The sequence below is a fragment of the Haemorhous mexicanus genome, chromosome 7 (genome assembly GCF_027477595.1).
Source record: "Haemorhous mexicanus isolate bHaeMex1 chromosome 7, bHaeMex1.pri, whole genome shotgun sequence".
NCBI lineage: Eukaryota > Metazoa > Chordata > Aves > Passeriformes > Fringillidae > Haemorhous > Haemorhous mexicanus.
The window spans coordinates 7,711,508-7,729,059 of record NC_082347.1 but is presented as its reverse complement, the minus strand read 5'-3'; the positions used below and the strand labels follow the sequence as shown (position 1 = coordinate 7,729,059).

At 52.6% G+C, this 17,552-nt stretch overlaps 2 protein-coding genes and 1 non-coding gene across 3 annotated transcripts; 1 reads left to right on the top strand and 2 right to left on the bottom strand.

Moving 5' to 3' along the window:
* Positions 1-1,945: 1,945 nt before the first annotated feature.
* LRRC20 (leucine rich repeat containing 20) lies at positions 1,946-11,004 on the bottom strand. Its single transcript, XM_059850956.1, has 4 exons — positions 10,827-11,004; positions 9,848-9,997; positions 8,229-8,396; positions 1,946-2,513 (listed from the first exon to the last, which is right to left on the bottom strand). Exons 1-4 carry the CDS (start codon positions 10,894-10,896, stop codon positions 2,365-2,367), a joined length of 537 nt encoding a protein of 178 aa, XP_059706939.1. The 5' UTR covers positions 10,897-11,004; the 3' UTR covers positions 1,946-2,364.
* Positions 11,005-12,092: 1,088 nt separating this feature from the next.
* Positions 12,093-12,164, bottom strand: TRNAE-UUC (transfer RNA glutamic acid (anticodon UUC)). Its single transcript has one exon. It is a non-coding gene; the product is annotated as a tRNA-Glu (tRNA).
* A 122-nt stretch (positions 12,165-12,286) lies between these two features.
* Positions 12,287-15,620, top strand: EIF4EBP2 (eukaryotic translation initiation factor 4E binding protein 2). The gene is made up of 3 exons (XM_059850955.1): positions 12,287-12,472; positions 13,137-13,313; positions 13,396-15,620. Exons 1-3 carry the CDS (start codon positions 12,334-12,336, stop codon positions 13,425-13,427), a joined length of 348 nt encoding a protein of 115 aa, XP_059706938.1. The 5' UTR covers positions 12,287-12,333; the 3' UTR covers positions 13,428-15,620.
* Positions 15,621-17,552: the final 1,932 nt, after the last annotated feature.

Sequence of the window (17,552 nt, the reverse complement as noted above, 5' to 3'; positions counted from 1 at the left end):
CTCAGCCTAAGCGCCTGCTGGTCAGCCCTGGGCAGCTGGAACATCCCTCCATCCCTGTGCCCATGCCGGCGCTCAGCTCGCCAGCCGAGATGCTTTCCCCAGCCACCGGGACCAGCGGCTTCCTCAAGGCTCCGGCTGGCAGGAGGGCCCTATGCAGCCCCTAATATCCCAAATCCTGGGTGCAGGATTTGGGCAAAACATTTCCAGTGGGGATTCAGAAAGGGGCTGGGGGGATTTGCAGCCGACACGGGAGAAGGAGCCTCTTGGAGAGGCAGGGGAGTAGCGGGATGGAGTGGGCAAGATTCTCCAGACAGTCGGTATCAGATGCGTGAACCAGCTCTGTAAGCAGGAGCAATAACAAAGACTGTAATGAGGTTGCCCAAAACCCGTGATATTAAGCCTAAAACTTTGCTGGACTTTATCTTTTGGGGCTGCAGTGCAGCATGAGCAGGGGGTTGGTGTCCTGTGGAATTGGAGGTGGTTTTAAAGCAAGGGGGAAGACGGGGAAAGGAAAATAAGGGGCTGCTGAGCAGCCGGGTGGGTGCTGGATGGATGAGTGAGTGGATAGATGGATGAATGGATGGATGGATGCACGGATTGATGCAGGCGTCCTCAGCTCAGCACTCACTGTCACCTCGGACGTGGCGACAAGGGGATGGGGGGACGGCACGGGGGGCGATGGACCACCTGCCTTCCCTGCTCAGGGAAACCACGGCAGGGAAAGGCTGGTCTGATGGAATAGGGATGGGATGAGGGGTGGATACCTTTTTGGGGGAATAAAATCCACCAGGTCTTGGCACTCACCTCCGCCGGCCCGAGCCGGCTCCGGGGACTGCATCGCTGCCGTGCAGAGGATACCGCCGGCTCTGCTGCCCGGGGAGGGGGCGCAGTTCGCCGCCGTCCCTCCCGCCCGGTCCGGAGCCCCGGTGCCGCCGCTGCGCCGGTTGCGGCTGCTCGCCGGCTGCAGCGGAGAAGGGGAGGGGGCGCGGGGGGAAAGAGCCTCGCATCGCCATGGATACCGGGGGACCCGCACGCTGCCCCGCGGGTGAGGCAGCGCGGGGGCGGGCAGCCCACGAGGGGCAGGGAGGGAGGAAGGGAGGGAGCAGGTTCCCTCCGGGTCTGTGTCCCCTCGCTACCGCCGAGGTCCCCACAGTGATGCTGGCAGCTGATGGCCGGTGTCCCCAGCAGCGCTCCTGGCCATCCCGGGAGGAAAATGTGCCAGGAGCCTCCAGACGAGTGGGGAGATCCCTCAGCCATCAATCCACGCAGAGGGAGAAGCAGCACTATGTTTAGGATGCTGGTCCTAGCTTCAGGCTGCTCCACTCGACCCCAGCTGCTCCAGCACGCCCAACATCTCTTACCATAATCTTTTACCAAAGTTTGGCAGGTCTAGAAGTCAAATATTTACAGGATTTACCATTCCTGGCTGTCCCCAGCCCGCACACAGCATTGGGAAGTGTTTGTCCCGTAAATACCCAAAGGAACAAACGAGGGAGATGTTTAAACAAGGCGTTTGGAGATAACACCTGGGGTTTCTCCCAGGAATTTTTTGGGTTTTTTTTTGCAGGCAGCCAGCTGCTAAGGGACATGGGTGTGTTTGGCAGTGTCCTGCCTGCCACCAAGAAACCACTGTCTCCAGGACATTTCTTCCTGGGAAGGGATCAGCACAACTTGAGGACCCACAGCACCAGAGAGGTGGGCACGCACCTCTGGGGACAGCCTTGGGGTGAGCAGTGCATGTGGACCCACTGGCATTGGGTCACTTTGGTTTCCACAGTGAAACAACAGGAGGGAAGAAAAATTCCTTGGAAAACAAAGATTTTTCCTGGGAAATACAGCTTGGGTCTGGGAGAATCCAACCTGGAGGCTGCAGTGAGCAGCTGTGCAAAGGGGCTTCTCTAAGGAAAATACTGGTAATTGGAATTTAATCAGACACAACCCCCCCGACGGAACAGGAAAGCATTTAATCAGGCACTTGGCACACCACCATCATGTCAGCAATTCCAGGGAGAGCCCTGACAGCTGCAGGGATGTCCTCCACCATCCCCATGCTCTCGGGTGGGAGGGTGCACATCCAGATCCCCCCAGCTCTACCCAAACCTCCCACCACGTGTGTCACAGCTCCTCTGCACCCCCAAAACGCATAAGCAGGAGATTGCCTGGCTGGGGATCTGGCAGAGCCATCCCTCCACGGGGGAGCCGTGCTGCTGGCTTCTAATTTGGGAAAAACGAGGCACAGGCTGGGGTTTGGGACCCGCCTGGGGGCAGAACTGGGGGCGCAGCAGGCTCTGAGCCCGGCCAAACCCCTGCGGTGGGCAGCCCCCCCCTCGGGACAGCGCGGGCACCCTGGGATGCTGTCAGGATTCAGGGATGGATGGGCTCCTCTGGAGACAGCAGCAGCTCGAAGGGAACCAGGGGCCGGACCAGCAGCCGCACCTCGGGGCCCACGGGGTTGGCTCGCAGGTTGAGGCTCCGCAGCAGCGCCATGGAGGCCAGTTTGTCCGTGGGCACCTCTGGAAAGAGAGCACGGAGGTGAGAATCCACCCTGGAGGGGTGGGAGGGGTGAAAGCTCCTCTTGATGGACAGCCTGAAGCAAACCTGACACAGGATTTGTAGTTATATTTATATTTGTAAGTACAGTTATATTTTATACTTATATTTATATATAATATATAATATATAATATGTAATATATAATATATAATATTATATAATATATATTATATATTGTATAATATATAATATATAATATATAATATATTATATGTTATATGTTATATGTTATATGTTATATGTTATATGTTATATGTGATATAGTATATAATATGGTATATTATATATTGTATATTACATACTATATATTATTTGTTATATATTATGTTTTATATAATATAATATAATATAATATAATATAATATAATATAATATAATATAATATAATATAATATGATATGATATAATATGATATAATATGATATGATATTATATGATATAATATGATATGATATTATATTATATGGTATATTATATTATATTTATAATATATTATATAATATTATATTATTTAATATATAATATATAATATGTAGTATCTATATCTATATTTAACCCAAATTATTGGGTTAAAACGTGAAAAATTACAGTGACATTTGCATTTGGTATGTTTGTAATGTAAATTGTTTTTTTACGGTGATTAGGTTGTAAAGTTAATTTTGGTTGGTGGTGGTTGGAGCATTGTACTTAAAAGGTTTTGGGATCTGAGGCATTAAATGGCACAGACATAACTGAGTTTTTTGGGAAGTTGTTTTGTTTGGGTGTGTTTATGGGTAAAAGAAATGTAATAATTATAGGTGGGTTTGGTGGAATTACTCTAGGACAAAGGTTTGCTGTTGATGTTAAGGCTGTCTGCAGGCTTTGATCGAAACAGAAGGAAAAACGACAACAGAAAACCAAAAAAAAAAGAAAAAAGGAAAAAGGAAAAAAAAAAAAAAGAAAAAAGAAAAGGGAAAAAGGAAAAAAGAAAAAAAGAAAAAAAGAAAAAAGAAAACAGAAAAAAAAAAAAAGAAAGAAAAAAGAAAGAAAGTCGGTTGGACTCGATGGTCTTGCAGGTCTTTTCCAACCTAAATGATCCTGGGGTTCTAAGGAAGGTGTCAGCAAGGTGCAAACCCCAAGATACCCAGTGTGGGCACTGCCCTGCAGTTCTCCCACTGCTAATAAACCCCTGCTGGGACACTGAACTGGGATTCGAAGGCTTATTCCCTGATTTTATCCCCGGTGTTGCAATGCCCAGGAGCCCTCTCCGAGCTCACAGGAAGGCTCTTGTGGTCTTTGCCCTTGTTGGACAGGCTGCAAAATGGCTCTCAGCCACCCACAGGCACCCTGCTGTTCTGCAATTTCCAGGAATTTGGGTGTTGGCCTTTAGAAAACATTTACAAACTCTGCATTTAAAAAACAAGGTACAGCTCAGCGGGATGGTCCCGATGTGAATCCCCTGAGAGCAGAGGAATGGGGCAGATGTGAAAAACCTAACTCTAATTAGCTCATTAAAAGGTGATCGATTTTGCTACAATTCACAATATTTTGGGCTAGCAAAACCCACCTGGCTGATTTACCTAAACCAATTTCTTTTTAATTTGGCCACCAAAATGTCAAGAATCTTTTCTATCCCAGCTCCTGTTTCCTCTGCCAGCGCCTGGAGCAGAATTGCAGTGTTGTAATTATATCTGATAGATGATTATGTGATTTTTAAACCATGAAATTTATTTTATGCTGGAAAAAGACTCAAACACTTGGATGCCTTTGTTTTTTCCCCTCTTTCTCCTCCAGAAAATAGTGATATTTTCCATACCCAAATTCCCTAGGAGAGCGTAGCTCATCAGGCAGAACTTCACATGAATTTTTTTAATAACTCTTCTTCATGGTGGATTTGTTCACTGCCATTCCCCCGTTTCATTTTGCTTTGGGTTTTTTTTTTTCCCCTCGAAGCACAAAAATAATATATTTTTTTCATAGATCTTCCTATTTAATCATCACCTAATGCAGCAGAGAATAAGAAGTTTAATCATCCTCTCACGCAGCATGATACAGTTAAAAATGCTTTCGCCCATTTTGCTTAAATTAGGGAGTTTACTGAAGTATTTTGGGGACCAAGACCTTCCCAGGCTGGGAACAGCTCAGCTCTGCACCTTAATTCCAGGTGAGGAGCAGTGACTCACCCCTGGCATGAAGGGACAGGCAGGGCACACTGTGCAGCCTGTAGCTGTAGGGTTGAGCCCTGCCAGCCACAAATCCCTCCAAAAACAACCCCAAACATCCCTTGCTGCCTTCCCAATGGGTGAAGCACTTGCATTTCAGCCTGAATTATTCATGCTGGCTTAAAAACAGGGAGGGAAAAGGCTTTTTTACATAATTAAAGCAGAATGTGGCGTGGTCTGGGTTGGAAGGGTCATCTGGTGGGTCATCCCTGGATGGACACAGGGACACCTTCCACTGCCCCAGGCTGCTGTAAGCCCCATCCAGCCTGGCCCTGGGCACTGCCAGGGATGCACAGTGTCTCTGTGGCAGTGCCTCATCACCCTGACAGGGAAGAATTTCTTCCCAATGTCCCATCTGGCCCCGCTCTGAGTTTGAAGCCACCCCCCTTTGTCCCATCTGGACATCCTCAGGAGGACAAATTTAACCACAGCTGCCTCCAGCAGTGCCCTCCCCAGCCTTGGCAGCAGCCTCCACATCATCCCTGTTAAACCATTAATCAAGGAATAAGGGAAAGAGAAGCTGAAGCTCCAGGCACCAAAACATCCCCATGGATTTGGGAGCTTAAAATGCTGATTTGATATAACTCTAATTGCCAGGGAAAGAGTTAAAAGCACTGACAGTAATATATACATAATTACAGTCCAGGGTTAAGAGCTTATTTGGATGAAAAGGGTGGCTTGTGGCACTAAATGTCTCCTTTCAGAGAGCCCACGGGCTCCAGGCAGGCATTAATTAATCTCCTTTCACTCCTGTTTCCCTTTGGAAAGCATCACCCACCACCTCCAGCTCGATTTGTCTTAGCAAGTCACTCAGCTGTTTCAGCAGGAGCTTTTAAAAGGGGTTTGCAGCCCTGGCAGGAGCCTCTCAGGCACCCCTGGCTTGGCACAGGCAGCACCTGCACTGGCACAGCACCACAAACCAGGGCACTGCAACCCTGAAAACACCAGCTCACCTGCAGGGCAACCTGCTTGGGAAGGGCTGCTGGGAGCAGTGCCATTGCCCAGGTTTTTGTTTCCTTGGAAAACGTGGGCTGAAACCCCCTGGCCTTCCAGAAAATGTGTGGAATGAGCTCACAGCACCTGTTTCTGCAGCCAGGCAGCCTCGTGTGCTCTACTCAGACACACCCCTACAACATCATGGCTTGGGATTGTCAGATTTCACTCTGTTTTTATTTTCCCCACATCTGGAGGACACCTCCCAGCCGAGGGGAGCCGGGTGGGAGGTGACCAAGCCTGGGTTCTCAGGTCACCCCCTCTCCCAGGAGCAATCCAGCTTGGGTGCAACCCTGCGTGCAGCCTTCCCTCCCTGCACTTTAGCAGGGAACAAGGCACCACAAAGCTGCACTCCCTTCTTGCAGCACCCTGCTTCCACAAAACAAGTGGGGAAAATGCAGTTTGGAGACCAGCTCTGATTGAAATCAGCCAATTGAACTCAAAAAGTGACAGGGGGAGCTAAAAGTGAGACAGGAGGCAGGAGAGAAAAAGAGGGCGAGGAAAAGCCATGTCTTTCTTTCTCTGGCTCCTGTGGAAGCGGTTTTTAATTCCAGTGTTTCTGCAGGCACAGCTGGGGAGCAGCTGATGTGAGGCTGTTAACAAACCTCGTGTTGCAGGGAGCATTTTCCCAGCAGCAGCTGAAGCAATCCCAGATAAAACAGCAAAATCGAGTGGACTCCGAGATTCGCCTCCCTGGGGCTCCGTGGGGGCTGTGGGATGCTCCAGCCTGGGCTCTTTGAAGGCTGCCTGCTAAATAAATTCACTTTTATCTGTGTACAGCAGCTGCCCCTTTTGCCCAGCTTGCACAGACTCCAAAGCCTTCAGTTTTTTTCACATGAAAAATTTTCCTGCCGCTGCAGGGCTGAGGGATGAGTGGCTCTTACCATTCCTTTAATCTAATTTTTAGGGGATTTTGTAGGGTTAAACAGCTGCTGTTTGTTCTGGGAAATGTTCAGGTGTCCTTGCTTAGCCTGGTAGCAAACTGGGGCCGGGTTCTGCAGTCAGCTGTTTTTTTTAATGAAATCTGAGGATTTTGGGGTCACCCCAGCTGGAGGTGCCTTTAGGAGCTACATCCCAGCATGGTGAATGGGGCAGCTTGAGGGGGGCTTGGCTCGCACTGTGCCTGCAGCAGCTTTGCCCTGGGAGGCAATTTCCTTTCCCAGGACAGGCAATTGGCTGAGCAGGCTCAGATGGCTCTCACAATTAAGGGATGACTATTGGGTGAATATTAAGAAAAGGTTTAGTGATGTACAGTTATGTTGTTGGAGTTTAGATGTTCTCTGTTCTCTCCAAGTTCCCTTTCCCTCCTGTGTTGCTGCCATCAGACAGCCTGGGCTGTCTAGGACAGGTAAAAGAAGGCTGCACATGGGTCCCTTGCATGGGGCAGATGGGGATGGAAAAGCTCAGGTGGTGGGCATGGCAACACCTGACCTCCAGTCCAGGTACAAGAAAGCAGTTTTCACTGATAAATGGCAAAGAAGAGCTGGCTGACAGACTTTGGGAGGGGCCTGGGCTGGCCGATGCAACCCCCAGGGGTAAAAAAGACTGAGCATCCATCTCCAAGATGAACTGGCCTCATGGTATGCATGAGGGGCAGTTCCCAGCACTGCAGCTTTTTCCTTCTGTAGTCCTTTAATTGTATTTTTGTTAAGGTTTAATAAACCTTTTTAAGTTTCCAAAGTGAGCAGTTGTTTCTCACAGTGCTCAATCACTTTTTTCCAGTGAGAAAAGGTCCTCGTGAAAAATGCCTATTTTCTGATTGGCTTTTGGCAAATATTCAAATGAATATTATATGTGTTGTGTTAGAAAGTGATGCTGTATTAATTCTCTTAAGTAGTGTGCTAAATACAGTTTTAGGTTATAACAAAATGTTAAGATAGAAACTGTGCTATGTAAGATAATTTTTTAAGAGAGGACTCGCAGCAAGATAGTGGCCACAGGACTTCTAAATCTTTCAGAGAAAGAGAATTCGTTGCTCCATTATCAGAAGAAACGAACTTCTTCCTGCCTCTCTCAGCCCTGAAGAGGCCGTCAGGATTCAGAGGAAGAAGCTGACCCTGCCCAGACAGAATCCTGGGTTTGAATGGAATTTGTGCATCATGGATGAGGTGTATGAATATGCAACAGGCTGTTGCTTTTAAGGGTTAATCCTCTGTTAACGTGGGGCCTTTTTCGGGCTTATTTTGCCCAGAAAAGTTACCCAGACTGTCTGTAACTCTTTGTTTTTATCGTCTCGTATTGTCCTAATCCTAATTATCCAAATTATTATTACTCTAATTATATTGCTATTTTAATAACCATTTTATTATCATTAAACTTTTAATTTTTTTTAAAAACAAGTGATTGGTGTTTTTCACACTTATGCAGTCCTTTGTTGTCTTTTTGTTAAGGTTTAATAAACCTCTTTAAATTTTCAACTTGAGCACTTGTTTCTCACAGTGCTAAATCGCCTTTTTCTAGTGGGAAAAGGTCCCCCCTCACCTGCGATTTCGTTCTCTTCCAGGTCGATGGTCTCCAGGGCGGGGACGGTGGCCAGGGGCTCCGGGAAGCGCCGGAACCGGTTGCGGGAGAGGTCGATGGCCCGGAGGTGCAGCAGGGAGGTGATTTCCTCGGGCAGGCGGTGCAGGTAATTGCCTGCCAGGTTGAGCTCTGGGAAGAGAGAAGGGAGGTGGTGGGATGCAGGGGAAAAGATGGGGAAATAACTGAAGCACGGCTTGATTTACAGCCTCTGGCCCCCGTGGGCTGCCAGGTCCATCAGTGGCATTCTAGCTCCAAAAATTGGGATTTTTAAATTTTTTTGCTGTTTGCCGTGGTTGCCATTGTAGATTTGCCTGCTGGGAATAGGAGCAATTTATTAATTATAGGAGCACATTTAGGAGCAATGCTTTCCTAATGAAATCGGGCTGCCTTTTGCAAGCGGAGACTGCAAAAAATAAGGAATATTTCCTCATAAAGTCAGCGCAATCACCTCCCCAGTGGTCATTTGTCATGGCTTAAGGCTAGCCCTCTATTCATGTGCCTGAAACAGAATGGTGGGAGAGAGGTCTCCAGATGTGAAAAATACCCATTTGTCACAGTTTACCTATCTGTGATGCTTTCCCGCCCCAGAAATGAGCTCCTGTGGGGCCAGGGGCAGCGCTCCTGGGCACAGAACCCAAATCCCGCTGTCCCAGCGCCCTTCTCCAGTGACACGGGGCTTTCTGCGCTATAAATACCCACACAAGCTGCCCTGCCCCTGCTAATACCTGGTATTTATAGGTCCTGCCTTGTTCAGCCTGTCCCCAGCCCTGGGGCATCTGTTCCTGCTGCGACCCAGCCCAGCTCACCGCAGGAGTGATCGGTTCACCGGTGGAGCAAAACCTTTGTTGGGAAGCAAAGTAATTTTTTTTCCCCTTCAGTGCTGGTTGTGCTGTCTAGAAAATGGAAATTGATTTCCTTTGCTGGATGTGTTTCCTTTCCCCAGCCCAGGGGTGCTCTCACAGACGATGCTGAAGCTCCAGGACAAGGGAAGCCTCCCCCAGGCGCCCACCACAGTACCATTTGTGTGGTGTGGCGTAGGAATAAAATTGATTTTAGAAGCTGCCAGAGCATCCCCAGCGGGGCTCTCCGCCTTCAGTAGGGAGGTGCTGGATGCTCTGGGTGCTCGCATGGCCATTTTTTATCAGATTAGCCTCGGGCTGCCTTCTCTGGGCTCCGCAGGGAGGTGTCCCCGCGGTGCCGATGATCGCTCCCATCTCCTGCGGTGATTCGCTCTCATTGATGTCGCACGATGAGGACTAATTAGTCGGCACAGCCTGGATTGCCCCGTTGTTGTCCCCAGGCTGCCTTTCCTGTCCTCCTCCATCCTCAGCCCCATCCTTGGAGGGAGCTGGGGGTGCTGAGTGACCCTGGTACCAGTTTGGAAGGGTGGGTGAGAGCAGAACCAGTGTTCTCGTCCTTCAAGGGTCGGAAGGTACAACTAAAAATGGATTTTTTGGGGTCTGAGCTAATGCTTGCAAAGAGGTGTGAGCTCAGGGGAGACTCGTGGGTGCTTTGCCCCCTCTGCAGCGAGCTGGGAGCTCCTGGCGTGTCCCAGAGGGTTGGAAGTAGCAGTCCCTTACCTCTCAGCTGGCTGAAGGTGGTGACAAATCGGCTGGTGATGGACTTGAGCTCATTGTTGGCCAGGGAGATGCGATGGATGCCCTCGGTGACGCTCCTCATGGCTTTGTAGACTCCAACAGGGAAAGTCATCAGCTTGCAGTTGGCCAGATCTGCACACAGAGGGACCCAGGCAAGGCTCCTACAACTTCAGTCCCCTGCTCCCCCCGGTGTCCCCAACTCCCTGGGGGCAGCTGAGCAGCCCAGGGATGCCAATTCCACTGCTGATGGGGATGGAGCGGGGATTTCCCTCTGGGCACCTCCTGGCTGGATTTCTCACGGTCATGGCTGGTTGTCCCACCGCAAGCAGTGGGGAGGGGAAAAAAGATTTGCTTGTGCTTCTCACCTCGTGGCCTTCTTGTTTTGTGCTGAGTTGTTTCTGTTTCCCCTCCCAGGAGTCTCCAGGGATGGAAACCCTGCATCCCAGCCCCAGGATGGGCTCTGCTTCCTGCCCCCTCCCCAAAGCCACTGTGGGGGCTGGTGGAGCAAGTTCCATCCTCCCACGTTTCTCTCAGGAGGATGTGAAGAGCCTCAGAGACGAAGCTCCAGCTCCTGCCATACTCTGGTTTATATCCCAGGGCCGGGAATCCAGTGGGAATAAAAACGAGTGGCTTTCATCTCTCTCCTTTGATGAAGTGCACCCTGCTCTTGGGTATTAGCTGGAAATGGGGAAACTGCAGGAAAACACAAATCTGACCTGGCCACCTGGGGAAAAATCTGCTCCTGCCGCTGCTCCCAAGGAGGGGACACACACCCCACGGGATTATGTGAACCTGCTCTAATTTTGTGGGGCCCAGGGCCCTTTGGGGGAGCCTTTCCCTTCTCCAGAGCCGCGGGGAGGGAACGCCGACAGCTTTTTTTAGACTGTGGCAGTGAAAAATAGAGCCCAGCTCCCGGATACCCGATCCCTGAGCGGGCCCCGGGACGGAGCGCCGGGCTTACCCAGGGAATCCGCTTTGTTCTCCACCGTGTCGTTCACCTTCCTGGCCACCCGCGCCACCGCCTCGCCCATCCTCCTGTGCAGGAGGGCGGCCGGTCCCGCCGGGAATGCGTTTTGCCTTGGGGGATCCAGGGCTGGAGGGATAAACCAGCCACTGCGGCCGCTGGGAGAGGGATGCTAAAAATAACCGGTGGGATCAGTGTTCCCAAGGGAGGGAGGGAGGCTGTGATGGGGCTGGCATGTCCCTCAGGGTGAGATTCCCAGTTTTCCAGGATGGTGGTTTTGGGGTGTGTAGGTGCATCCTATTCCCTGGCTTGGGATATGGGGATGCATCCCTTTTCTTGGTATGGGATATGGCAATTCATCTCCTTTCTTGGTTTGGGAAATGAGGATGCATCCCTTTTCCTGGTCTGAGATATTTGGATGCATCCCCCTTCCCGGTATTGGATATGCCATTTTCTTGGTTTGGGATATGGGGATGAATCCTATTCTCTGGTTTGGGACATGGGCACGGGTGTTTTTTCCTTGTGAGGGATATGGGGATGCATGCCCTTTCCTGGTTTGGCATAAGGGGATGCAACCCATTTCCTTATTTGGGATATAGGGATCCATGCCCTTTTCCTGGTTTGGGATATGGAGATGAATGCTATTCCGTGGTATGGGATATGGGGATACAAGCCCTTTCCTGATATGGGATATGGGGACAGAACACCTCTCCTGGTTTGGGATATGGGAATACAACCACTCTCCTGATATGGGATATGGGGATACAAGCCCTTTCCTGATATGGGATATGGGGATACACTTTCCTGGTATGAGATATGGGGATATAACGCCTTTCCAGCCTTGGGATATGGGGATAGAACCCCTTTCCTGGTATGGGATATGGGGACAGAACCCCTTTCCTGGTTTGGGATATGGGGATAGAACCCCTTTCCTGGTATGGGATATGGGGACAGAACCCCTTTCCTGGTTTGGGATATGGGGATAGAACCCCTTTCCTGGTTTGGGATATGAGGATAGAACCCCTTTCCTGATTTGGGATATGAGGATAGAACCTGGTTTGGGATATGAGGATAGAACCCCTTTCCTGGTTTGGGATATGTGGATGCATTCCTTTTCCCGGTGACTTCATTCAGCTCGGTCTAGCCAAAACATTCTGGCCGAAGGAATCCTGGGCAGGACGGAAGGGCAGGACACCAGGACACCACCACCGTTCCTTCCCCCACTCCCAAAAAAAAGATAAAGAAAAACCAAAAAGTCGGTCCTTCCCACGCCGGGAGTCGAACCCGGGCCGCCTGGGTGAAAACCAGGAATCCTCACCGCTAGACCACGTGGGAGACGCGGAAAAGAAGAGCGCGGCGCCGCGCCTGCCCCCTGGCGGCGGCGGGCCCGGGGCGGGCCCGGGGCGGGTCCGGGGCGGGCCCGGGGCGGGGCGGGCCCGGGGCGAGGCGGGGCCGCTCCACCCGCCCGCTCGGCGGGGACAAAGCGCGGCGCCGAGCGGGGGCCATGTCGTCCGCAGGCGGCCGCCAGCCCAGCCAGAGCCGGGCCATCCCCACCCGCACCGTCACGATCAGCGACGCCGCGCAACTCCCCGCCGACTACTGCACCACCCCCGGCGGGACGCTCTTCTCCACCACGCCGGGAGGTAAAAGCGCCGCGCCCGCCGGGGCCTCCGGGGGAGCGCGCCCGGGCCAGCCCGCCAGCCCGAACGCCGCCGCGTGTCGCGGGCGGACCGTGCCTGCCGCGCCTCTATCCCCTCTGTATGTCGTTGATACGTAGCGCTTTCCGCCCGCTCTCCTCGACGCTCACGCGTGGAGATGGGTTTGTTATTTTTCCGGGAGCGCGGAGGATCCCGGCGGGGCTGCAGCTGGATCCCGGGATGGGTTTGGCAGGAAGCACATCGGTGGGACGCGGGCACCGGGGGCTCGGTGCCTCGGCCCTACCGCGGTGACATGCCCTGTCCCCGTGCGGCGCAGAGGGACACGTGGTGTTTCGGGGCGCCGCTTCATCGGCATCCTCGGGACGCGTTCCCACCCCTGCCGTGAGTTTGCCAGCCCTCTGCTCGGGACAGCGTTGAGCGCCCCGAGGCGGCCGGGACCCGGTTGCCGCCGGGGTGTTTGGCCAGCGCCGAATTATCGCCTGTTGTGCCCAGATAAGAGCGGGCAGAGCGGCGGCGCGCACCCCCCAGCCCTCCCCGCCGGTCTGTGGCGGAGAACCTTGGCCGGGGCGCCCGTCCCGGCGGGAAACTCCTTCGGCAAACAAGCGCTGCCGAACCGGATTCCCCCATTCTGCTCCCGTCCTCCCCCCAGGCACCCGGATCATCTACGACCGCAAGTTCCTGCTGGACCGCCGCAACTCCCCCATGGCCAAGACCCCGCCTTGTCACCTCCCCAATATTCCCGGCGTCACCAGCCCCGGCGAGGCCGGCGAGGAGCCCAAAGCGGACGCCAACAGCTTGAACCACCAGGAGGGCAAGCCATCCATGGGTAAGGGACCCCCAGGGCGGGACAGGAGGGATCTGGGCTGGAGGATGACGCCCCTAATGCTGCCCTCCTTGCCTCTTGCCAGGAGACGACGCTCAGTTCGAGATGGATATCTGAGCGGGAACCACGGAGAGGCAGCGACTCCCCAGACCTGTGCACCCCCATTCGGCTTAGCAGGATCCGTCCCAGCGAGGTGGAGGTGGCAGTGGTCCTCACCAGCGTCCCCTCCCCGCCCTCCTCCTCCCCCTCTTTTTTTGGGGGGAGTGCAGCTCTGTCTTGTCTCCCTTTGTGGGTGAGCGGTCCCAGCATGCGCCAGACGGAGCATCCCTTCTGGATCCGGCCCTATTCCTCCTCTTCCACCTGCCAGCAGCCTGATCTCCACCAGGCTTCTTTTTAAAACATCCCTTTGCCTCTTCTGCTGCCTCGTGCCCCCACAAAATTCCCCTCTTTTGTTACCCAAGTCTCCCATTGCCAGCAGCTTGGTGTTCTGGAGCTGTGTCACCCCCTTTGCCCCCTTCTCCTGGAAAATTTGGGCAGCCTGTCGGGAGGAGGGGGAAACATCACTCCTGAAATCATGCACCTGCTCATGCCCTGGGGAGGGTATTTTTTGAGTTTCCCTGGGATGCGTTGGCATTCAGCAAAGAACAGCATTGGGAGCCCTTTCCCTTCGGTGCTACAGGGGTCTGATGCAGTCCCTGATGGAATCAGCCAGCGTGTCCACATCTCTCCTACGTGGATTTCTTCCATCTTGGCCCTCCAGCCAGGGGCTGTGTCCCCCACCCACCAGCCAGGACTCACAGCAATGTAGCCATATATTATAAAACCCCCTTGCTTTTATTTTTGGTACTAAAAAGGGGCGCTTCACCCCCAATGACTTTTTCTGGGCTGGGGCCGAGTGCCTCTGGGAAAGAGCTTTGTAGTGCTCGGGTTTCTTTTTTTACCCCCCCAGCCCTTTAAAATGTGAATCCTACAGGGGGGAGATCCCTCTGGCACCGTTGGATGTCTCAGGAATCACTGGGTGTCCCTGGGGGCTCTGGGGGCTCGCCAGACACCGCAGGGATGGGGTGCTCTCCTCGCAGGGCACTGCCATCGATGCCATCCTCTGCTCGGTTCTCAGGGTGGCATTTCTTCCAGCCGGATCATGCTGTGGTGGATAAAGCATTTCCACATCAACCTCCCCTTTGCCAGCCTGGCATGGCGTGGCTATCTTGAACCTGCCCTGGAGATGAGGTTTCTTTTTCCCCCTCTCTCCGTGTGACTCTTGCCCTGACCAGCCGCGCTGGGCAAGGCTGCGCCCCTCCAGTCCCACCAGCCCCCCCAGTTCTGATTTTTTACTGCCTGTTGGGAGCCATCACCAGCTCTGCAACCTTCTCAAGTGCCGTTTTATCAGCCCCCACCTGAGTGCCTGCTCCATCCATTGTCCCTCCCTCGCTGGGCTTGCCCCCCACCTGGTTACCCATGCTGGGGAGGGGGACACCCCACAGGCTTTGTGCACTTTCCATCCCGTAATTTATTTCTCTAGGTGTGTTTGGCACGGCTCTGGTGGCGAGCTCCCATCTTCCAGCTGCTTTTCTCGGGGCGGGGGGGGGCTGCCCCTCGTTTTGGGGGTGGGGGAGGAAGAATCAAAAGCAGAGCCCCAGGGAATGGGTTGTCTTTGCCATCCTTTCCCTGGCGTGGGAGGTGAGGTGAGCGCGGCAGCCCGGCCGCCGTGGGCGCACGAGTGAGTGAGTGCGAGTAGCAGTATGTATAGGTGTGGGTGGGTGGTGCTGAGACACACACAAATATATATATTATATATAAAGAAATATATTTTCCTTGAAGCGAGGATCCTAGGAGGTCGGTTAGGCCCTCGGATCGAGGCAGGGGCGAGGACATCCTTGGCAGAGGATGCAGGGAGCTGGCGCCCTCAGCACAGCTGCTCCTTTTGGGAAAAACCTGCTCTGCTTGCCAAAAAACAATCAGACCATATCCAAGGACAACGTGACTTAATGGACAGGAGCTGGAGGGAAACCTTTGTTGTAGTTTGGGTTTTTTTTTTTCCCCCTCTAAATACCCCCTTTCCCAACCTCCCTGTGTCTCCATTCCCCATCCCAGCAACTTTTCTGCCCAAAGGTTCTCTTTTGTCAGCGGGCTGGGGGCTGAGCAGGGAGGGAGTGCCTGGCCTCGCCGGGGCGTTCCTCTGCTAGTCAGGGGATCCCTTTGGGATTTCTGTTGTTTTGTACCGTCTTCAAGCAGGTGTTTGGGAGGAGAAAAGCTCTCGCCAGTGGTTGCTGTTACAGTGAGATCAATAAAGATTTTGCTTCTATTAAATCAAGGTGATTTGGACTCTGATTCAGGGGGTGGGGAGGATTTTCCCATCCCTTTGGAGCTAACTCCCCTCATGGGCTCTCTCCCAGACATGCCCAGAGAGCAGGGAAGGGTCAAAGCCAAAACCAGCAGCTGAGGGTTAAGTTGCAAAACGTCCCACACAGAGAAACCTGGTTTTCCCATAGGTCTTCCATGTGCAAAACTGCCCCAAACTGATCATTTGTCCTCATCTCATCCCTGGAAGTCTTCAAGGCCAGGTTGGATAGGACTTGGAGCAACCTGGTCTGGTGGAAGGTGTCCACCAGCCTTGGCCTTGAAGCCTTAATTAACACATTAATAAATGTTAATATATTGCATTGTGATATATTTTTAATTTTTTTTAAACCAGATCAGTCTCTTTAATGCCATCCACTGTACCTGGGGAGGGATTTGAGCAGCAAAATCCTTTTCCCCCACTAGGGTGCAGAGGGAGGGGCAGCAAGGGGATGTCTGTCCTCTCCCTCTGACTACAAACGGTGCCCCCAAATTTTTGTGGGTGCCTCAGCAAACCACCAGCATCACTTGGGGATGCATGCCTTGAGGACACCTCAGCTGTGTGTGTGAAATACCACAGCAGCACATCACATTCCCAAAGCATTCAGATCCCAGGGGTGAAGCCGGGGGGATGTTTCCAAGGGTTTGGGAGGCCTCCTGGAGCACCCTGCTTTGGCTGCATGGAGTGGTCCTGCCATGACCTCCCGTGGATTGTGCTCATATTGCAGCACTTTAATTCTGCAGTGTCAGGGAAATCTGGAGCGTGCGTACCGAGAGGAAAATTGCTGACGAGGCATTTGGGAGCTGCTCTTCCCTGAATCTGGTTTAGGCCATGCAATGCCAGTGACAACTGGTTCCCTCCCGAATTTTGGGGTGGTTTTTATGTGTTAATCCCTGCTACCAAAGCCCCTGTAGTGAGGGGTGTGTGTGTGTGAATCCCTGGGGTTTGGTGTCCTCCTTCTAGATACTGATTTGGGATCTTAAAACAGAGAAATAAAATCAATTTCAAAAGTTTTAAAATTTCAATCCAGGACTGTAAATGCAGCAGAGCAGCTGAGGGCAGGGTATTTTGGCTGAGCTGGATGCTGGGAGCCTGGCTAGGATCTCGGATCCCGAGGAACAAACTTTCCAGCCCTCCTTTCCAGCTGTTACCATTTTCGGACTAGCTCTGGGCTGCGTTTACATTCCTGGCCCTCCTTCCCAGTGCCAGTGAACGTGTTAAAGCCGTTTTTCTCCTTCTCCTTCACCCTGCTGGTGTCCTACAAGCACTGATTTGGAGCAGCACGGCAGCCCTGGATGGTGCTGGGTGTGGGCAGGGCTGCAACGCTGGGGTGGCTCAGGGGGAGGTGGGGTTGGGGACCTACCTGGGGGACTCTGAGAGCCACTGTTCTAACCCAAATGGAATGTGGGAAGGCAGGTAGGAGCTGAAAGGATTGGGGTTTTGCGGATTAGCTGAGATAGCATCTTTGTGTGGCAACGAGGGGAGCCTGAAGGATGAATCCATCAGCCTGAGCTGATGGATTCACTCTGTGCTGTGGTGGACTCTGAGCAGAGCTGGGAGCTGGACCTGCTGGTACTGGTGAAGCCGTGGCAAGAGCCCACCACGGTGCACCCTGTAGGGTGCTGGGAAGCAGCTGGGTGGGTGGGCAGCAGCCTTATTTCCCAGGAGTCTGAGTGGCCTGAGCAAGGCAGGATGGCTCTGGGACCTGGGAGTGCCCTGATGTTTCCTATGGAGCCAGGATGGGAGAGCAGGGCGTGTTCATGTGGAGAAGAGAAGGCTCCAGGGAGACTTTAGAGCCCCTTTCAGTGCCCAAAGGGGCTCCAAAAGAGCTGGAGAGGAATTTTAGATAAGGGTGTGGAGTGCCAGGACAAGGGGCAATGGTTCTGTACTGCCAGAGGACA

Excerpts from the sequence above, each read along its gene's own strand:
- LRRC20 (XM_059850956.1), bottom strand. The coding sequence starts at position 10,896 with ATGGGCGAGGCGGTGGCGCGGGTGGCCAGGAAGGTGAACGACACGGTG. Across the intron at positions 8,397-9,847 it reads CACCTTCAGCCAGCTGAGAG|AGCTCAACCTGGCAGGCAAT; the intron begins GTAAGGGACTGC and ends CTCTCTTCCCAG. Across the intron at positions 2,514-8,228 it reads GGAAGAGAACGAAATCGCAG|AGGTGCCCACGGACAAACTG; the intron begins GTGAGGGGGGAC and ends CTCTCTTTCCAG.
- EIF4EBP2 (XM_059850955.1), top strand. The coding sequence starts at position 12,334 with ATGTCGTCCGCAGGCGGCCGCCAGCCCAGCCAGAGCCGGGCCATCCCC. Across the intron at positions 12,473-13,136 it reads CTTCTCCACCACGCCGGGAG|GCACCCGGATCATCTACGAC; the intron begins GTAAAAGCGCCG and ends TCCTCCCCCCAG. Across the intron at positions 13,314-13,395 it reads GGAGGGCAAGCCATCCATGG|GAGACGACGCTCAGTTCGAG; the intron begins GTAAGGGACCCC and ends GCCTCTTGCCAG.